At 40.3% G+C, this 22,566-nt stretch overlaps 1 protein-coding gene and 1 non-coding gene across 2 annotated transcripts; both read right to left on the bottom strand.

The window, feature by feature from the left end:
* Window positions 1-7,217: 7,217 nt before the first annotated feature.
* Window positions 7,218-7,323, bottom strand: LOC121758057. Its single transcript, XR_006041317.1, has one exon. It is a non-coding gene; the product is annotated as a small nucleolar RNA R71 (small nucleolar RNA).
* Window positions 7,324-20,019: 12,696 nt separating this feature from the next.
* LOC121798226 (protein OCTOPUS-like) lies at window positions 20,020-22,257 on the bottom strand. Its single transcript, XM_042197132.1, has one exon. It carries the CDS (start codon window positions 22,047-22,049, stop codon window positions 20,262-20,264), a length of 1,788 nt encoding a protein of 595 aa, XP_042053066.1. The 5' UTR covers window positions 22,050-22,257; the 3' UTR covers window positions 20,020-20,261.
* Between the last annotated feature and the right edge of the window lie 309 nt (window positions 22,258-22,566).

The following is a 22,566-nucleotide window of genomic DNA, read 5'->3' as shown; positions in this document are numbered from 1 at the left end:
TACCATTCTGTCACGACCGCACTTCCTAAGGATAGGAAGCACGGGAAAATCGTGACTAGTGGGGGAACTAAGAAGCGGGGAAGAAGGGGGAATAATCAATTCAAGGCAATACAACTTAACAATCAAAGAGGAAATTCCATTTAAATCGATCAACGTTTCAAAACCCAAGTCTCATAATGAAAGATAACAGAGTTCAACCATAAAGGAAGTAACAGAGTTCAACAGTTCAAAGAAAATAACAGAAATTCTGGAAACATTGAGTAGCGGAAGCAATTTTGAGAGTTTAGCTACTACTATGTATGAAGACATAATAGTAACCGGAACAGTGATTTAATACGTTCTTGGATCATCGCTCAACATCCTCCGCCTCCCGACCCCGCTCAACCTGCACATAGGGAAAACATATGCAGGGGCTGAGTACTTAGTGCACCCAGTGAACTTATGCCCAAAAACATTCACCGTTAAGATATGTCAAGCCATCATCGTGTGAATCCCGGGTTTTACTTTAAAAAGGCCGAGAGACACTAAAGTTCATTTCCTTAAAAAGTGTCCGCGCGGACGAACATCATCCTCCATCATATACCATATCTGAACCATCATGTGAAACGAGACTGTGGCCACAATCTCGATCACTGGACCGGCCAACCTAGGGGACGGCTCACGATCCCCATCAGTGCACTAGTCTAAGTAGGGAGTAGACCCTAGTTAGACCCAAATTCGTTAACCATCAAAGTCTAGTAGAGTTTTATTCTAGTAGACAAACAGATAGGCAGTTTCAAAACATAAACACGGCATGACATACTTATAGAAACATCCTTATAACACCGTAAACATATTGATTTAAAATAAACGTTAAAGAATAAAGCCCACCTCAAAAGCTTATGATTTCCGTAAGAATTCCTCGTTCCGACTGTTAGAGTGCGTGCGGACCACCTTCTCGGAAAATACATAAAATTCATATCAATTCTCGGTAACGACGATATTTGGAATGCATGCACTCTAATTCAAATCTTTTAGTTCTCTTTCTCGATTTCCGTGCATTTTCAGTTATTCGGCGGCCGCCCAAGGCGTCGCGTGCGACGCCGGTCGGCCGCTTACGCTCGTTCTTTCCTTCTTTGGCTCCTCGTATTTTCCATAACGTCGAAAATAATTTCTAAAAATTATTCAAGCGTATACTTTAAATTTTCATAATTATTTACCATTGAAAAAAGGTATCATCTCATACTTAGGTAAATTGTTCATTCTTTAAAAAGTCTTCCGGAAATTAATTAAATATTTTTTCCGATTAAATTTTAATTTCCGGCCCATAAGATTAAGCTTAGCCCACCTTATTCCTCCAAAAATTTAATTAGGAAGCCCATCAAATTAAAAGAAGTACATGGCCCAAACTTAATAAAATGTTGGCCCAAAATCATCTCCCTCTCCAACACACTCTCTCTCTCTCTACCCTCTTTCTCTCTCCCCGTCGTCCTCTCTCTCTCTCGGCAATCACACAGCAGTCGACCGCCACCACTGCCGTCGTCGTCGTTCTCCCTCCGGCTTGCCACCATCGCGGCTGGAGCCACCTGCCGCCGCAGCTGGAGCCGCCGAGGAAGCTGCTGTCTTCGCTGCTCGCCGGCGGGAGCTGCTGCCGCGGAGGAGATTCCACGTCACCGCTGCCGTGCGGCTGGGGCTGCTGCCTCGCCACGCCGGGGTTGCTGCCTCACCGTCGCGTCACCGGCCGCCGTCATCCGCACCGAGAACGTCGAGCGCGGCTGTCCGCCGCTGCCCGTCGCCGGCGGCGGCTTCTCCCCCACCAAACCACTCCGAACCCGCCCGGAAACACTCCGCAAAGGCTCGCAACACGTGTTATGAACATAAAGCTAAGTTCTTTCTAAGTTTCGGTTACGCGCGGCGATCGTTCGGTTGATTCTTAGTTGGTTTCTTACTTGAATTGGTTATGGAGGATAATCAAAGCTATATGCATGTAAAGCTTAAAACAACACATGCTTTATGATAGGAATGGATTATACCTCCAAGAAGATTGAAAAAGATGGAAGAAAACACAAGATGGATGGCTCAAAGCTTCCTCCTTCTCCTCGGCACTTCCTCTCGCCGCCTCTCTCTCTATCTTTTTTTTTTGTTGCGTAATATGAAGGTGGGGGTGGCTTTTGGGGTGTAGATATTGATGGGGAAGTGGGGAGGTGAAAACCGTGAACATCATGGGGGGAAAGAAAGAACCGTCGGACGTGGTGGGGGGAAGAAGAATTAATTTGGGCTTAGCTAAAATAAATCCATACCTGGGCTCGCATGATTTAATTTCCAATTGGGCTAAAATCAACAATTAAATTACTAGCCCAAGCTAGAATGGATTTAAAGAGTTATTAAAATTCAAGTTATTTCATATTTAATTGGACTTCAAATTTATTTTTGGAAAGTCCAAAATAAATTCATACATTTATATATTTTTCGTATTTTCCTTCATCAATTAAAATTCACGGTCCCTTATTAAATTTTGTTATCTCGTTCTTCATAACCAAAAATTAAAGTACGAGAAATCATACATAATTTATATTTGGTGTTGTTCCAAATATAATATTCATTCAACCGTTCCTTGCTTTACGCGCGTCGTTATCCATAAAAAATATATTTCTTTCCATTTAATTCATTCGTCTTGCTAAAGAATAGCAATTTCATCATCGACCTTTCAACAAGACCTTAAACGTGTCTCCCAACGTTCATTTTTAAAAAGAAAACACATTCCTTTTCCCATCAAACCCATAAACTATAATTTTTCCCATATCACATTTATCGAGAAGCATAGCATTTCGAAATAATTTTATCAATTATTCCGTTACATAAAAGTAAATTTCAAACTTAAGGTACGGGTGTTACACGCTTACTCTAATAGATGCATCTACATCGATGACTATGCAACTGGGGAGATGGCTGCACAAGCCACATGGCACAGTGGTCATGTTACAGGAGTCATCTTTTTATCTGATTGCTCGCATCTTGTCTCTGTAAGTCATTTTTACTTTAAACTTCGCAAAAGAAGCCTGTGTCTTCGGGCCTCTAGCCATTGCCGTTCATCGTGCAACCCGCCGTTTTCACTCATAATGTCACGCCTACACTTCCAAAGGATAGAAAGCACGGTGATCGCGACTAGGGGACGAGCTGAGAAGCGGGGATGAAAGGGGGATGATAATCAACTGATACACTTGGCCTCAACACCCACCATGATTATCACCACCTCGACCTACACATTTTAAAACACATACAGGGTTGAGTACTTGATATACTCAGTGAGCACATGCTGAAATAACATTGTATAAAAACAACTTTGTCAAGCCAATCAGTAAGTGAACTCACAGTTTTCCTTTTTAAATTGCCCAAGTACAGTAAAATATTTCCATTTTGTAAAAGTCGGTTGCAACCGTTTTCCAATAAAGTACCATATCTGAACCAATATGTGAATCGGGCATGTGGCCACATTCCACGAGTTCAATAGACCGGTCAACTTGAAAAGTAGCACACGGTCGCAAATATGTATGTGTACACTAGCTTGAGCAGGGTTTGCAGCCCTTGATAAGACCAGAATTCGATTTCCATTCTATATATTTCGGCAGAACTGATAAACTTGTAGTTTAGCAAGTGTTTTGGATGTTTAAAAGTGCGTATTTCAGTGTTTTGTAGTACACTACTTGAGTTTTTATCTATTATCCCCTATTTTAGTGTTTTGATGAGTTTGTCGAGTATTTGTAGTCATAACAGGTGGAAACGAACGAAAACGGCATCCAAAAGCCCCAAGTTGGGCGTTTGACTGAAGCAAAAGGCCAGAGATCAATTTCCCCTCCCCGACCCCGACAACACCTATGTCAACGGGCCAGATGAAAGGGCGAATTGGTTAATGAACAGTTCGGTGCGCTGCCGAATCACAGCAAGGAACCCGGGGAAGGTGAATGTGAGCCCGAGCTCAAGTGATGAAGAAGGAGAAGACGAGGATGAGGAGGAAGAAGAAGAGAATGAAGAAGCACCGACCCAGCAAGGAGGAGATGGGGTCGGGACGAGCATCTCAAGAAGAAGAAACCGCGGGGATAGACTTGAGGAGGATATCAACGCGATCAACAACAGGCTGGACAACGTGGAGCTGAATATGCGACAACTACGGGAGAACAATGACGTTCAATGGGCTCAGTGGCACCAACAGAGCAGTGATCAGTGGGCGAGCATCAATGCCTAATTTGGGAATTTTTATGCCCAGTACGATGAAAGATGAGCCACTTTTGTGCAGCAGCAGCAGGATTTCATGGCCAGCTGGAGACCGCCTCATCACCCGCCGCATCAGTAGAGGTTCGCCCCAATTTCACACTCTTTCAAACTTATCCTTGCCTTGACTTGGAATAAGTTTGGGGGAGTCTAGTGGAATTAGGTCTCTTTCTCCTCCCTTCTCCATATTTTGTTACTCCCCGTGATGTAATTCGTGGTGATTTGAGTGATTCTGGCATGTACTCTAAATTGATATGATGACGTTTCGTGTGAGAGTTAGTAGGATAGTTATTTATCTTGTTATTTTCGTTCTTATATTTTTGGTGTTTCTCTTTTGTGTGTTTTCGTTGTTTGTGTATTTCCTTGGGTGAAATTGAATGGGAATTGAGAAATATGGCAAGATGAACTAAGCATGTTTGTTGGATGAGTTGCCTATGATGATTTGTGGTTAAAAATGTTTGCGAAAACTAGTTAATTTAGCTAAGTGACTTGTGTTTCCTATTTGTGATTTGTCTAAAGTGAATTGCTCGTTGTCTTGTCTTTTGCCAAAAAAGTACCTTGTGAGGATTGGACCGTTTCTTTTCTAAAATAATATGTGTGATTTTTCATCAACTATGTCATATGTTTCTAGAACTTGCTCGCGGTCTGTTTGGATCTGCAATGTGGTTATAGTGATATAAGAGGACGTTAGACCATCCCTTCTATCCTTATTCTAATCTTGAACCAAATTGCGAATCATAATCCTTTGCTAGCTAATTTTGAGCTTAAGCCTTTTTTATAGCCAAAACCATGGTTGGGTCTCTGTTGGGTCACAAGAAAAGAAATTTTTGGGAAAGGATATTGTTGTAGCAAGAAGGTTTCGAAAAAAAAATGACATGCAATGCATGCCAAAATTTAAAAAAAAAAGAGAGAGAAAGAAAGAAAAGGGAAATTTTGTGTTCGATTGGGTAATGAGGTTGAGTTTGAGATTGAATAAGAGTTGTTAAAGTAAAAAAAATACATGAGGATTGGGAAGTTGAGAAGAGTTTAGGCAAAACCTAAATCTATTGAGATTTGTAATACACATGGGCGGAGACGGAGTAGTTGTAGTTTCATTTTGGGATTATAAGTCACTTTGGCAAAATGTTCCTCACCTAACCAAAAAGCCTTACATTACAACCTTTAGAAAAGATCTTTCGGATCTTAGATCTATAGTTACAGCATAGCAAAGGAGAGTCTAGACTTCGAGCAAGCCTATGGTAAACTATACCTTTTTGATTGACTTGAGAGTTCACATACTTGCCTATACACTTCGAGAGTGAGGGATTGTTGAAAAAAAATTACACTATATATATCCTGTGAGGGGAATTGACAAGGTGGAATACGTGCTAGTAGCTTGAAGCAATGTTCAATATGGTTCTACTTGTTTACGAAGCTATTGATACATGATGTCTTGTTTTCTTGTACTGAGGCAATGATGACAATCCAACATACTTGCAAGAGTTTATTTTCTTTGTTTTCTTCTTGTTTGAGGACAAATAAGAGCTTAAGTTTGGGGGAGTTGATAAACTCATAGTTTAACAAGTGTTTTGGATGTTTAAAAGTGCGTATTTCAGTGTTTTGTAGCACACTACTTGAGTTTTTATCTATTATCCCATATTTTAGTGTTTTGATGAGTTTGTCGAGTTTTTGTAGTCACAAGAGGTGGAAACGAACGAAAACGGCACCCAAAAACCCCCGGCCAGGTGTTTTGCTTGTACGTTAAGAACCCTACTGGTCAACTCGAAAAGTAGCACACGGTCGCAAATATGTATGTGTACACTAGCTTGAGCAGGGTTTGCAGCCCTTGGTGAGACCTGAATTCTATTTCCATTCTATATATTTCGGCAGAACTGATAAACCCATAGTTTAGCAAGTGTTTTGGATGTTTAAAAGTGCGTATTTCAGTGTTCTGTAGCACACTACTTGAGTTTTTATCTATTATCCTATATTTTAGTGTTTTGATGAGTTTGTCGAGTTTTTGTAGTCACAGCATGTGGAAACAAACGAAAATGGCACCCAAAAGCCCCCGGCCGGGCGTTTTGCTTGACTTGAATTATATTTAACACGAAAAATACCCGCAAGTGTACGGGGCTAGTGTAGCATAAAACAAGTAAGAGTCAAGTTTTTGGCACCGTTGACGGGGATAATTTATGTTTTTATAGCTTAATATCGTGATAAAGATAGAGATTACTACTCTAGATTTTCTTGCTTTATTTTTATTTTATTTTTGAGCTCTCGGATCTTTGTTGTCTTTTTCAAGTTGTATGCACACACGCTCTAAAGGTCTACCTTTAGAGCCTATCGATCTTGAGATCGAAGCATCCAACATAAGGAGAAACGCTTTGAAGAGGCTAAATCAGCAGATCCGAGTTTCTTCTTTGGTCCAGAGACGGTCACCTTCACCAGTTCAAGAATCACCGTCACCAGTTCACTCTCCTATTCAGTTTGAACCACATCCTCCTATTCTGATGGAGGAAGGAAATGAGAATGGAAATGGGAATAATGGTCCACCACCACCTCCTCCAACGTATGCTCAGCTTCAAGAGCAACTCGCAGCATTGCAGAGGCAGTTGATCAAGGGCAAAATGGGATACAAGTGCAAAATATGTTTGTCTATAATGGGGCGGCAAACCCACCAGTTGGCAACAACGTGAATGCTAACACTTTTGAGCTCAGAAGATGACTCATTCAGATGGCTGAGAACATTGCTTTTAGAGGCCGACCCATGGAGGGTCCTAAAAAGCATATCACCAAGTTCATCCAAATCTGCAACACGATAAAAATAAATTGAGTCACAGATGATCAGATCAGATTGAGGGTGTTTCCTTTTTCTCTAGAGGATGACGCCAGAGATTGGTTGGATAGCATGGAGCCCAACTCCATTCGCACGTGGGATGCTATGGTGGAGAAATTCTTAGCAAAATACTATCCCCCGAGTGAAGCTTTGAAGAGGCAGTCATCGATTCTAGCATTTTAAATGACTTCTCAAGAGAGTATCTGAGGAGCTTGGGAAAGGTTCAAGAGTCTATTGAAGCGGTGTCCTAATCATGGTTTAAGCCCAACACAGCAAATCCTCTCATTCTATAAGGGGTGTTTGCCTGAAGCAAAGAGCGAGCTAAACTGGAACGCTGGGGGATCCCTGCTAAAGATCGGTGAAGCGACAACAATGGAAGTGATCGAGAGAGTAACCTCGAATGATGAAGGTTGGACCAACGAGAGGAGCAAGGTGCACATAATAGCTTATACCTCAGAGAGCAGCCATGAAGACAATATGACCAAACAGTTGGAGCTCATCCACAAGAAGCTAGACCTTATGGGGGTGGAAACATCGGTGCAAGAAAATGAAGAAGGTGTTGTAGATGTCAACTATGTACACCAAGGGGGTAACAATAGGTACTATAACAACTCCTGCCCCTATCAAGGGGGTGGGGGTTACAACCATTTTGGGAACAAGGCACATCCTAACCTATCATATGGGAATCCCAACAATGCCTTGCAGTCACCACCGGGGTTCTCAGTTTCTCAAGGAATGATCAATGAGCTGCAGAAAAAAGTTCAAAGGATATACTTAATGCATTCATGACATAGTTACACAAGAACATGGAGCATTCAAATCAAAAGCTCGAGAAGGTAGAGAATGATATGCATAACATGGCAGTACATATGAAGAGCCTAGAGACACAAATGAGTCAGATTGCTCAAGCTGTGAGCGGCCAGCATAAGCCAGGGCAACTCCCAGGGAGGCGATTCACTTGAGAAGTGAGAAGAGTTATGAGGGTCCTTTGATGCCTGAGACCCCACCGAAGCCTGTAGCTGAGCCAAAGACTACAATAGTGGAAGAAGTAGAAGCCGAGGCAGTAAAGGAGGAACTTGAAACATCACCTCTTGTAGTTCACCCTAAGGTGAACACGCCAGTCAAGCCAGCAGAGGTCAGAGTACCATTCCCCCAAGTGCTGCAAAAGAAGAAGAAGGATGAGTAGTTCTCCAAATTCAGGGAGATCTTCAAGAAGGTGCAGATAGGGCTGGGAATCGGTTCGTTTCGGTTCTAACCGAACCGAAAAGTCGGTTAACCGACTCCCCAATTTTCCAAAAACAAAGAACCGGAACTGAGAAATAATCGGTTCGGTTCGGATAGAAACCGATTTGACACGGTTCGGTTCGGTTCTAACCTATAGGAACCGAATTGGAAAAAAAAATAAAAAAGTTATTGCCAGGATTCGATCCCTGGTCAATGCGTGAGAATAATGGCCAGCCTACCACTTGCGCTACAATGCTCTTTATTTTTCTTATATTTGTAGAAATAATTATGTTTATATTTCGTATTATAAATTAAAAAAATAAAAACAACCTATTATAATATGCTTAATCCAACAATTAAAAAAGTTTACAACCTGCTCAATCCAAATGTAAACATGGCCAGCCAACCTAATAGTATTATAGTACCAAAAGTTCAAATATTCAAAAAAAAAGTAAACACCTCCAAGTTCAAAGCTTCCAAAACAACATGGTCAATCCAATAAAGTTTACAACCTACTCAATCCAACAAACATTCAAAGTTCAAATATTCGAAAGAAAACCTCCAAGTTCAATGTTTTAAAATTCCAAAACAAATGCACGATTAATTTAACTTTGATCTGGATCACTTGAATAAGTCCTTTCCAATTCTGTATTTGTATCGGCATCGTCCAATGGCCACGTCACTTTGCCATCCTTATGGAGTGCCTCCATCACTGTAACAAATAATGAATTGAAGAAATTGAGTTAAAAATGAAGAATGACTAAGTTTAAGTATAGTAAAATAAAAATGAAGAATAAATAAGTTAAAAATGAATTACTCACTATCATAGAATTGTTTTCTCAAAAATGGTATTGGTTCTCCTTCTTCTTCCATGAGATCGGTAGAACTAGAACTAGACCTCAACCAATCCTCAGAGCATATCAAAGCTTCTACCATTTCCGGTGCCAAAGAGTTTCTAAATGTCGAAAGCACACGCCCCCCATGCTGAACGCCGACTCAGAAGCAACGTTTGATACAGGAATAGCAAGGATATCTTTAGCCATCTCTGATAGAATAGGAAAACGCACACTATTTTTCTTCCACCACATAAGAATGTCAAAATGCCCAAGATCACTGGCATTCATCTTGTATTGCTTCTCCGCGAAGTATTGAGTGAGCTCTGAGCTATCATCTTCACCGTCATCATCCTCATTAGCAACAGAGAGAACGTTACAAGAACCTTTGCCAAGAAATCATAGATCAGTTAATCTATTCATCTCTTGGGTAGGTGGTGCTGTTCGTGGATGTGTTTGATCCTCCATTGGAGTAATTTTTCTCTTGTACAACTCAAATAAGTCAAAGATTGACTTTCTCAACTCCTCCACCAACTCATTTGCTCGTGCGTCACCGTACACCATCTTCAAACAATATTGCACATGTTTCATCTTTTATCTAGGATCAAACATTGCAGCGATGTAAAGAATTTTGTTCATATTTGGATTAAGCTCATATTCCTAACCAATACTTACCAAGTTTTTCCATCATCTTCTTGGCCATGTATCTAATATCAGCATCTTCACGATCATCCTCCAAGCTTTTAATGATAGTGAATATGTCACACATCTCCATAAAAAATGAATGTGATGTGACATACATGGTGCTAGAGACGAGACGACTCAGATCATAAAACTTTTGGAGGAAACCACATATCCTCTTTACTTCAATCCAATATTCTTCTCCAGGTACGCCAATTGTGAGGTCTTTGTGTTTCAGTTGTCTCAAATCACTACCAAACTGGGGAGTGACGCTGTTGAACAGCTTCATAGCCGGTTCATATGGCAATGCCGCCTCGAGCATTAAGTAAGTCGAGTTCCATCTAGTTGGCACATCAAGACAAAAGAATTTTTTGGTATCAACCTTACATACCTTGGCTATATCCTTGAATGACTTAGACCTAGCTGATGAACCCTTTATCCATTTCACGGCTTCTCTAACTCGTACCACGGCCATGACTATTTGTTTCAATCTGTCATCCACAACCAAGTTAATTATGTGTGCAACACACCTCTGATGAAAATATTGCCCATTGGCAACAAGCATGTTTCTCGCATTGAAGGTGGACTTCATTTGCCTGATTGCTACATCATTAGATCTAGTGTTGTCCATGATGCAACAAAAAAGCCTTTCTATGCCCCAGTTCGTAAGAGCCTTTATTAATACCTCAGCAAGATCATCCCCCTTATGACTAGAATTGTCAAAGAAGCTGATTATTTTCTTATGCAGCCTCCATTCCTTGTCGATGCAATGTGCTGTAACACAAATAAAGTTTGTGTTATTGACTCCAGTCCAACAGTCGGTGGTAATTGATACTCTCCCCATGCATTTTCTGGAGAAAAACACTTTCAATTGTTCACTCTCCTCTAGAAACACCTTCACACAATCGGATCTTATCGTGTATCTGCTCGGGATCTTAAATTTTGGTTGCAATTCATGGCACAATAAACGGAGTCCCTCTCGTTCCACGCATCTAAATGGCTGTTCATCAAGAATAATCATCTTGCATAAAGCGAGTCTGGCCCTTTCTTGGGAGAATTGCTTACTTAATAAAGCTCCCGAGTCATCTTGGCTGAGCGTTGTTTGATTCTTTCCCGCTTCATGTTTCTTCAAACATGAAGCATGATGCTTCCACATCGCGGATGTGCCATTTAACTTCGAATCAGCTGCTATCAACGAATCACACCTTTTACATTTTCCTTTTTGAACCGAATCAACAATCACTTTATCAAATTCAACCCATACATCCGACCTCTCTACATGTTTACGCTTTTTTGATGAATTCCCATTTTTTGACGCCATTCCCTTTCCTTCTCCCTTTTCCCCTAGCCCTAGTTCTTCAATTTCAATATCTTCAAGAATATCGAGGTCTGGCCGGTTGCTACCTATGTCTTGGGTGAGAGATTCTGAAGTTTCCATCTTCAACAAACAACAAATAAAAAATCAATGGAAGCTGATTGAGATAAACTACACAATTGAACACAATAAACTTTTAAACCAACGCAAACTTGAACCTATTATATCTAGCATAAGTTCATGGAAACCAAAAAGTACAAAAAGTATAAAAAATCATCCATATATATTTTCAGTGATCATACAATAAATTGGTAATACTACTTGTGCGGGGAAAAGCGTGTGCAGCTATCTTGTAACGCTTTTCATTCAGTTGAATAGATGCCATTTTTAGAATAAGATTCACCAAATAGATTAACGAGAGCCATTAGCATCTTCCAAAGTCAACGGAATTATTTTGATAAAAACAATTCCTCTACTTATCTAGTTCTTCAATAACACATCCTCCAACTTGAATCATTGCCGATTAAAAAATTATGTTATAATCCTATTGCTGATTAGAATAAAAACCATGTATCCTCATATGATTTCACATGGCCACACGGATTTTTGGAGTACTCGACAGTCGACTATATATGCCATTGAACAAGCTAAAACACTAAATCACCATATGTTAATACACACATAAAACCACATTGAATCTAGATTTAGATTGATAGATAGAGAGAAGAGAGAGAGAAATGACCTCAAACACACCTAAGTTAAGAAGGAGTCGCTGCGGAAGGAGTCACCGGCGGAAGAAGGAGTCGCTACGGAAGGAGTCGTCGGCGGGTGGGAGTCGCCAGCGGGTGTGGCTTGTGGCAGGGGCGGTGTGGCGTGTGGGAGGGAAGCTCAGACGCTGGGAGTGGGACTGTGGTATGTGGGAGAAAGGGTTTGTAATTGTTTTATCAAGTTTGGGCTTCTTGTGACTTGGGCTCAAAATTAAAATGAGTCTTTGGGCCAGTTTTAAATAATTAAATTAAATCAGCTAAGCCCAATCGGTTCTTTACGGTTATAACAGATCGATTCTCAGTTATAACCGAGAACCGATCGTGACCTTCACATGCCATTGTCTTTTTATAACAAGATGAAGACTGGCCAGTTGAAACCAACCTCCATCATGTTGCAGATGGCTGATAGATCAATGTCATATATAGTGGGCGTTGTGGATGATATATTAGCGAGAGTAAATGAGTTCGTCTTCCCAACTGACTTTGTGATATTGGACGTGGAGGAGGACATAAAAGTACCTCTCATTCTAGGAAGACCTTTCCTAGCCACAGGGAAGGCCTTGATCGATGTTGACAATGGAGAGCTTACATTTCGCTTAAATAGTGAAAGTGTGACTTTTTCCATCTATGAGGCCTTGAAGAGGCACGATGTGCAACCAGGAGGAAGCTTGCAGCATTGCAATTTAGTGACTATGGTGGATGAGTGCGTTAGAAGGGTAGCCTACATCAACTCATCAGAAGATCAATTAGAGGGATGTATTTTTAATTCAATTTATTCCTCTCATCTTTGTGATTTATTTGCTGCTAACCCTAAGCTAATTGAGTTTGTAGGTGCTCTAGATTCAACGAAGGAGATCCCCAGACCACGCCGCATCAGTTCCTACCTCTTAGGAATGAAGAAGAAGACGGCAAGGATGAAGAGAACGACAAGAAAGTGGAGCTCAAACCTCTACCACCACATCTGTAGTATGCATTCATGGGAGGAGATGACACCCTACCGGTAATTGTATCATCATATCTCTTTACCTCTGAATTAGATAAATTGTTGAGAGTCCTTAGGAAATTCAAGGGAGCAATAGGGTGGTCAATCTCGAACTTGAAGGGAATAAGTCCAACTGTCTGTATGCGTAGGATCCGTTTAGAGGATGACCATAAGCCTAAGGTCCAAAACCAAAGGCAACTTAATCCTATCATGCAGAATGTGGTAAGGAAGAAAGTGATAAAATTGCTCGATTTCGGCATCATATATGCCATTTCTAATAGTGAGTGGGTGAGTCCCACCCAAGTGTAGCCAAGAAGGGGGGTACGACTGTAGTGAAGGGTAAGAATGATGAGATGATAGCAACTAGGACGATCACTGGGTGGAGAGTTTGTATTGACTATCGTGCCTTAAATGCTTCAACTAGGAAGGACCATTTCCCACTCCCCTTTATTGACCAAATGTTGGATAGGTTGGCTGGGCATAAATTCTAATGTTTTCTAGATGGGTACTCGGGGTATAACCAAATCCATGTAGCACCTGAAGACCAACATAAGTCAGCCTTTATATGTCCCTATGGTGTCTATGCCTATAGGAGGATGTCCTTCGGTTTGTGTAATGCTCCCGCCACTTTTCAAAGATGCATGATGTCCATATTTTATGACTTGATTGAAAATATTATGTAAGTGTTTATGGATGACTTTTCTGTCTTTGGTGATTCGTTTGATAACTGCCTTGACAATTTATCTCAAGTTTTGCTAGTTCAAAGATGACTTTGGTTTGAATGGTTGCTTTAAGCTTGAAATTGGTTGAATTATCTCATGGGTTTGTGGTTTTATGTCTTGGAATCCAGCATGCTTTGTTTTGTGATGATTTTTGGTGGTGAATTGCTAGTGTGGATAATCAATGTTGGTGAATGGTTATGTCTTGAGCATGATTTTGGTTGTTTCTCATGAACTAAAGTGTGAAGTGATAAAGGGATCGAGTCTATCTCCCAACTATGAGTGTTTTGTGCAAATGTTGAGCATGATGTGATAGGGGGTGAAAGCTTGCTTTGTTTGTGGTACTTTGATGTTAGGACTTGAGTCTATCGTCCTAACTGCTTGTTGTCTGCACGCTTTACATGATTTTCTTTGATTGCAACATATAGGAATATAGTCTATCTTCCTACTGTTAGTGCAATATGTGCAAGACTTTTGGTTTGAATAAAGTTTGGGGGAGTTGGGTATCTCGTGAATGTCTGTTTGGTTCATTGTAGAACGAATTTAATACTTCCAATTTCTAGGTACTACTTGCGCATCATGGTTCCCTCTCCCAGCAGTGTCACCCTCACTTCCGCAGAGAAGAAGAAGTGGATCATTCTTGCAAAATTGCCTTACCAAGTGGCTAGACACCCATGCTCGTTTACACTCCGTCAGCTCGGGATCGAGCAATGCTTCTAGGAATTGTGTGAAGTAGGGCACATGGCCATCCTTCATATCAGCGGCTCACCCTCGAATTCTTGTCTACATTGACGGTGAACAAAACTAGACAGGTGATCGTGTCTATCACCTTTCAGATGAGGAATACACGATATGATATGCCGATGGCGCAGTTCAATGAAATATTTGGGTTCACGGGGGTGGTGACCATGCAAGATGTCGTTTGAGTTCAGCCACAACACAAACAAGTTTTGACAGGACATTACTACCGAAAGGAAGTTTTCTGCCAACAGGGCAAAGGGTTCTTCTATCAGGAATCCGGTCTTACGTATCCTTCTGAAGGCATGTGTTTGCTACCCCTTTGCCCTTGTAGAGCATGAAATTATTACTAGAGACGAGCTCTTTCTGTTGTGGCAGATTTTATACAAACAACCACCCTTGAACTTGGGCCACTTCATGATCAAGCATCTAGAGCGGGCTACGAAGAAAAAGAAAGGGACGATGTGTGTTGGTGCTGTGGTATAGGGTTTAGGACGCTGTGTGTTGGTGCTGTGGTATCTGCCATAGCCCTCCATCTCAGGGTACAAGTGGGAGACCTGGTAGCCGACATTGGTGATCATGGCACGTCGCCAACCCCGTTGTTAGACATCACCTTCTTGAAGAGAATATCTGTGATAGCCTCAGATAGGCATGGCCAAAATACTTGAAGCAAGAACTAAACAAATAGACAGATCAAACAGGAGAACTCATCCCAAAAGACTAGCCTGTTAGAAGAGAGAGCCCATTTAATCTATATACCTCACCCCAATTGTTCTCACAACCGATGTAGGAATTGAGCCAGTAATATTCGACACTCTTTTAAGGGCCAACGTCCTCGTTGGTCACGGTTACGTTGGTCACAACTGGTTCTTTGCCTCCGTGGGCCACCACTCCGAGTTCTCGTTGGTCACGGCGGATTCTTTGCCCAGCCACCACTCCGAGTCGGCACCAAACGTATTCATTGGTCACGACGAGTTCGTTGCCCGGTCACCACTCCAAGCCGTTTGGACTCTCAATGAAAGCATCAATTCGTACAGACCAAACATGAGAACAGATCCCAAAAGACTATTCTATTAGGAGAGAGAACTCATTTAGTCTATATTCCGAATTGAGTTCGTAACAAGTCCATAAAACAAAACATGGCAAGACAAAACATTTACTGAATATATTTCACGTAAAATGTGTTTGAAACACAAAATCATTTAATCTATTTACCCACATAAAATAGTGTACAAAATCCCACTATAATAATGTAGGTCAGGAAGGCTCATCTCGTTCGCTTAATAAATCCTTAACTCATTTCTCTTACTCCAATCCTTCATTGGCTAGCAAAGACGCCCTTTTAAAGATAAACTACTTATCAGCTCAAGCAAAACACTTAGCTAGAATGCATGCGTCTGCCCTTTTTTTGTTATGGTGGCCACGGGAGACGTCGTGTCGTGTGTGACCCGGTCGGCCATTCCCGCTCCCAAAACTCACTCTTTCGCCCTTTATTATTCTTTGTTAGTGTTCAAAATTTGATTAAATCGGGGATTTAATTAAATGAGTTTGTTTGGCACAAAAAGTGCAAAATTTCTTCCACCAATAATATATCCAAAGCTGAAGATAATTAAAATGAGGACCATAAAAATATTGTAGCAAATATAGGGACCACAAATATACTTCTAGTTTTAAGTTAGTCGTAAATGAATTGCCATACAATTATACTTCTAGTTTTAAGTTTTGTCTTATCCCTCACATCAATGATCACTTTATAAATCGAAAAAAAGGAAAGGTTTTGAGCCAAAAAGCAAATTAAAGGTCCATATAACTCCACATTTCTCTTTTTCGAAATCCTACTATTGGGAATTCAAACAGTGATGATTTTCATGCAATATCAATATTTTTAAAATTGAAAAGAAAAAGAAGTAGGCACCGCAAAAGCCCTTTTTCCTTGTTTATTTTGAATCACGCTGTATTAACCCTTGAAAACAGTCAAAGTGATCGGCTAAAGATCTGTTAATTAGAAATATTTGTCAATCCCCAAGAAAATATTCCTACAAATCTCTCACTGGCTATGTTCCTTTGTGCGACTTTAGTAACATGCCAAACTCTATATTCTTTCTTTGGATTCCTTCACTCATATATATAAATATCCATTTTTATTTAGAGGTTGTGCATGTGTTAGGTGCATTATCATATCTTATTACTATATCATTTATATTTAACATGCTAATTAAAGGTTCAATATATAATGGAATATCATGGTCCTGGCTTTTCTGTAGTGGTCTTGGTTTGTGGGAAATTATGATGTTAATCATCAGCTATATACAGTTCGTTGTATGCCTATGAAATAATATACTCCATCCATCCTAAAAAATGTAGTAGATTAGTTTAAACATTTTGGGTCATCTTCAAAATCAAACTAAGTTTAAATATGAAAAGTTTTTAATCAATTACACACTACTAATAATGTGGACTCTCTTCTCTCTTAAACATTAACTAACATTACTTTCAATATTTTTTCCCTTCTCTCTTATACTTTTCTCATCTATCTCTTACTTTATCAATTGCACATTAAAACCCGTGCCATTTATAAGTTTGTTTATTTTTTAAAGACTGGGGGAGTATATATACATACTCCAACAAATCATTTTGTCACTGTTTGAGAAAATAAGTGTTCATTTTGTCAATCGGTTACACTTTATATCCTCTACTATAGAGAATTATAAATGTAGAAAATATAATTCTCTTGACACGAAAAATATGTAAAGTTTTACATAGATTTCTTAGATTTTTTGTAGAACCATTCTATTATTAATTGTTTTCGTATTAAATTGGAATATGCATGGATACTGATAATGGTGAATTCAACTGCTAAAACTTATCAAACACTGGAATTGAATAGCACAATAAATAAATATTTCTAACTGTTGTGTTTAACTACAAAACTTGTAGTATTAATTGTGAATTTAGATTTGATCTCCTATGCGTGGAGCCGCGAGTCCAACAGATTGGTGTCCCCCCCCCCCCCTGTGTTGTGGCAGGTTGTAGATGGGTGAGCGAGTGGCTTGATGCTTGGGGAGGATCGTGATATGATTCTTCATTGCTTAACTGAAGACCGACGAAGAATCAACTAAGAACATAATGGATGGACTGAATACAGTGGACTGGTAGGGTGAATGAATGACGCCACAACGGGTACGAAGGAATATTGTTCAAAAATTGTGATAAGTAGTGAATGACACCATAAATGATTGTGAAAAATTCATTTGATAAGTTAGATAAAAGAACTATATGAATTGAAAATTCAAGAGAGCACTCAAAAGACATAAAACTCTGACATAATATTAATCGTCAAAGGTATATCTTTTTAGTCCAACAATAATGTCTTTATATAGGCAAAAGACATTGTAAACATAAAAAATAAATAAAACTTAAACTAGAAAGGAAATCCTAATCGGTAGAAGGAAAGAATATCAAAGTGAATTAATATTAATGAACAACTTTCCATCTACTTATTCTAATTAAATAAGAAAGCAAATAAATAGCTTAAACTTTAGGAAACCCTGACTCGTAAAAGAAAATGAAAATAAAACTAATTCATTTTGACCATGTATGCATTAGGGTGTCCTGACGGGCGCCAGGAGAGGTGTGGGTGCTCGGAATGACCGTTGTGGAGGTGCAAGCTGCGACGGGCGAGGAGAGGTGAGGGTGGTTTTCAAGCGGTGAGTGGGATTTCTCAAAATAGAAAACTTATGACTATGTAATAAGTGAAATGGAGACAGACAAGAAGTTGTGGAAGGGTAAGAAGACCAGAGTATAACTCCGAACAGACGATAGCGTTGACGAGGTTCTATATCAATGTTTCTGAGGACCCCATTATCAGGAACAACTAGCTGTTCCAGATATTATAGGACCGGGTTACTAAGAAGTACAACGCTCAGAGGCTATATCAAGCATGAGTACGAAATGCTTTGGAAGCACTGGTCGCGGTGGCATCTATGCCAACACCTAGAAGATGTGGCACAACTTGGCCGACATAGCCGAATATGGTCTTCTTCAATGATGTGAAGAAGGTCTTTAAGTTCTTGGACGTTTGTCAACTTCTCCAAAGGAGCCCCAAATTCAGGGATCCGAGGCTAGAAGTGGTGCGCTGAAAAGAACAAAACTTCGACCGCTAGCGACTACTTCCTCAATCAGGCAGAGGAGGAGCCCGATAACTTCATGTCATTGCTACCTCCTCAGGAAGTGCGAGTATTGTGTTACCCCACCCAACCGGTCTCTTGGTAGAATTTCCATGGTTTTTTTAAAATGTGACCCTCCCTCCAACATATGGACCACCTTATAGCCAATGATACGCCCGAATTGGCTCTAACTGCACCATGAATGTCATGGTGCGCGTACTCACTAAGAAGATCGAACAACATCATTCACAGATCCATCTTAGTTTTATCTGTAATTTTTTATTTTTGTGATATTTAATTTTAAAATCTTTAGAATTTGTAATTTTATTTGATTATTAATGAAGCAATTTCTTGTTATATACTATCTCGTATTTCAAATTTAAAGTAAAACAATAAATAGTGCAAAGTAATGCAAGAAGTGTGAGAAGAGGCATAATGAGAAAATGTCTCCTGAGACTGTATGAGTTGCAATATGGGCAAAAAATTAAAAAAATGATTGATGTGAAATGAAATTGTGGCTCGGCGGGAAGCCTCTCCCAATGTGAATGCCCTTAAAATGTGAACGCTAATGGCATGAAATTTAGATGCTGCCAACCTGACATTCCCTTTGTACCAAGTCAATTATGTACAAATTTGGAGAGAATTTTCTTGTCCAATTTGAAAATTTTGCATCGACCAAATTATTGTTTCTCTTTTTTTGGTGGATTCCCCACTCTGGTTTGTTCCTATGATAATGACTAACAACAATGAGTCCTCCTTGACAGTAATCATTGCCAAAAATCATTAACATAATCACCTCCCAAATTCAATTCCACCATCTCTTTCATTACATTTTCTTTTATTTTACAAACTAATGCTCTATTTATTTCGATTATATTGACACATTTCATAGCAAACAAATTTTATGAGGTTAATATAGTCCATTACAGAGAGGAAATGTGAGTGTTAGTATTAAATGGAGAGAAGGAGATCACACCTTATCAAAGAGAAAGAAAATTTCTAAAATAGAAAGTTTTTATTTTTAAGAGACGGACCAAAATAGAAAGCGTGTTTATTTTTAAAGGACGAGAATGGAGTATTATAAATAGAGAGATAAAAAATAAATGTTAGTATTGAATGGAAAGAGAGATGCATATTATATCATTTTATATAGGATAAATTAAAAGGAAAAAGTACTCCTATCTATCATTTTTAGCTGGGAAGGAGAAAGTATTTCATTGATACACTCGCGAATACAACAAAATACAAATGATTTGAAAACTCAAATGGGACCTGAGAGGGCCATCAGCTTATACATATTCATGTTTCCGAAAATTTCGCCTTTGAAAATCTAAAATCACAAAAGCAGATAAATAATTATAAAGCACACAGCTCCAAGAAGAAAAAAAGAAAAGAGAATATGATACCAAAGGTCGGTGTGACCAAATGTGTCAGGTTCGAGTTCACTGTAACGTCGAAGAAGTATATTTATTTTCTTATGCACCCGATGACCTTTAAATTTATTTTTAATTTAAAGAAAAAGAAAAGAATATGATGCACAACACCAGTCAAACATACAATGAGTCCTTGAAACATAGTAGTATCAAACTTCCAAGATTGAACCAAGATCATATTATGACACCCAAAACAAGAGAAATTCTAATTACTGCAAGAAACCAACTCCATAGTAATCTGATAAAGCTTAGCAAACAACAATATAACTGATGCGATTACACAGATGAACATGCTCCCAACCAGCTCTAAATTTCATAGCAACATAGCAGAGAAGCCATCTTAGTAGAGGTGCAGCAAACTTGTTGCCATCGGCTGCGAGTTTGCCGGCTTGATCTTCCCCATCCCCCCTCCTCGCCCGCCTCCCCTCATCAAGTAGAACTGGAGGAGCCCGTTGTCGATCTCTTTAGGCGAATATCTACCACTACGATTCCAATTCCGATTACTCTCCACCACGAACTCACTCCTCCTCTTTCCCTCCACACTCGATCTCCTACCACTAGTCTCAATGCTACTCCCATTTCTCCAACTCACACTGCTATTGCTCCTCAACATGCTCCTATTCCCCTCCCTCCCCTGCCACGACTCAGACAACGACCTCTCCACCCCGTTCGCCCTATCATCCTTGCTCACACCATTCCGTCTCTGTATAAACCCCCAAATCTTCCAGCTCCATCTCCTTGACTTCTTTTCCTCCTTCCCCTCGCTTGGATTGAGACCGCTGCTCAATTCAAACGTCTCGGAGAGATCATCTCTCACAGAGTTTGAGTTCAAGTCCAATCCTTTCGCCACCGGTGAAACCTTAACTTCATCATTCTCAGCAACAACAGCCTTCCTAATCGAACTAGACCGATCAAGACTCTTCCTCCTCCTCGAGGAAGAAGAATCCAGATAATACTCCCTCGTCTGCGATGACCCCCCGGGCACACCTTCATCATCATCATCACCACACTTCTTAGTCGGCTCCTCCACCGGAATCTGCATATCAGGGCGTGCATCCTCCATCACAGAGACCATAGGCGCCATTCTCGGGAAACTCCTCCCAATGAGATGGCCATCCCAAGATGCACGAGGCTCCTCGAACGAGTATCGTGCATCGTCAAAGCTCATCCTCCCGGCATCAAGAGAGAACCTAGGATCGGTGTCGCAAGATCTCCTCCCAAATCCATAATCAGCAATCTCAGACTGAGTCTCCCTAAACTGCCTCGAAATCGGCTTTTCAACAGGCAATGTAGCTAGGTTTTCGCCATTGCTCTGTTTTTTCACCTTGTGTTTCCTTCTCCAGTTATTCCATTTCTTGCTGAAAACAGATGCAGCAGCCCAAATTTTCCCTCCTGAGCTCTTCTTTTCCTGAGAATTGAGATCTATGTGATCCTTCATGGTACTCAAACTAAACACTTCCTCCACAATTTCGCCGCTAGTTAAGCTTAACTCCACCGATTTTCTCAAACCCTCCAAATGGGAATCTTGAACAGGCCTAATTTCATCTCCTTCGTCGTCCACGAATGCAATACTTCTTCCCTCCTCTACATTTTGAGGAGGATCTCTGAAACTTTCCCCATTTTGGACTTCTCCGACTACGCAAGATTCGATTTTTTTGCTAATTTGATGGCTTTGATTGGATGAAAAGGAAGGAAGGGTGGAAGCAGAGGTTGGGTTGTTAATGGCTTCGTGGAGCGAGAAGAGCGTGGAAAGAGAGCTTCTGGCTCTAACGTCGCAGGATTTCCTCTGGGGCTCGAAGGATAGCCCTAAAGCTTCATTCTTGGATGCGGAGAATGATTTTGAGCGGCGGAGTTCGGGGATGAAGGTGGTGGCTTTTAAGGGCTTGGGCTTGGGCTTGGAAGTGGATGAGAAGAGGGATTTGATTGCGGCAGCGGCGACGGAAGAGGGGCGGCGAGAGGAGGAAGGGGTGTTGGAGGAGGAGTTGTCGAGGGTGGTGAGGCGTTCGCAGAGGCAGGACGGGCAGAATGCGGTGAATTGCTCGATGGGGTGGCGATCGCAGCTGAAGGATGACCGCGGCGGTTGCGGAGGTGGGGGCGCAGTTGGGTCTGCAGAAGTGGTGGTATTCATATGGAGTGAGTGATTGATGCTGTGCACCCCCCGCTCATGTTAATAACCTACGCCGGCAACATCGCATTTGCACAACGTATTGAGAATCAAACTATCAAATTTTAGAGGGGAGAGATTGCGATACTAAATTTACTTATTCTCTTTATATAATCTACTACGATCTCTCTCTTTCTTTTAAAATCTTTTCTTCTCTACTCTACTCGACTGTATAACAGTATTATTGTTTGTATCTCATATTCTAATTAAATTTATTTCATATACATAAAAATATTTAAAATGTTTTTTTATTTCTTCCTTCCCTACTAAGATGAGTTAGTGCTTTTGAGATGTCTTTAAATTGAATTATTTTTTCTTTTAAGAAAAAAAACAAATATTGATCACTCTTACTTTATTTTTTTGTATTTTACTACTTTCTCCGTCGTCGTTAAAATGACACATTTCTTAGTCGACACAAGATTTTAAGAGTCGTTAATTAACATAGCTAATTGGAGAGATAAAGAGTATGTGTATGTATTAA

The sequence above is a fragment of the Salvia splendens genome, chromosome 1, assembly GCF_004379255.2.
Source record: "Salvia splendens isolate huo1 chromosome 1, SspV2, whole genome shotgun sequence".
Taxonomy (NCBI): Eukaryota; Viridiplantae; Streptophyta; class Magnoliopsida; order Lamiales; family Lamiaceae; genus Salvia; species Salvia splendens.
Note: the sequence above shows the minus strand (reverse complement) of the source record. Positions and strands in the feature narration are given on the sequence as shown.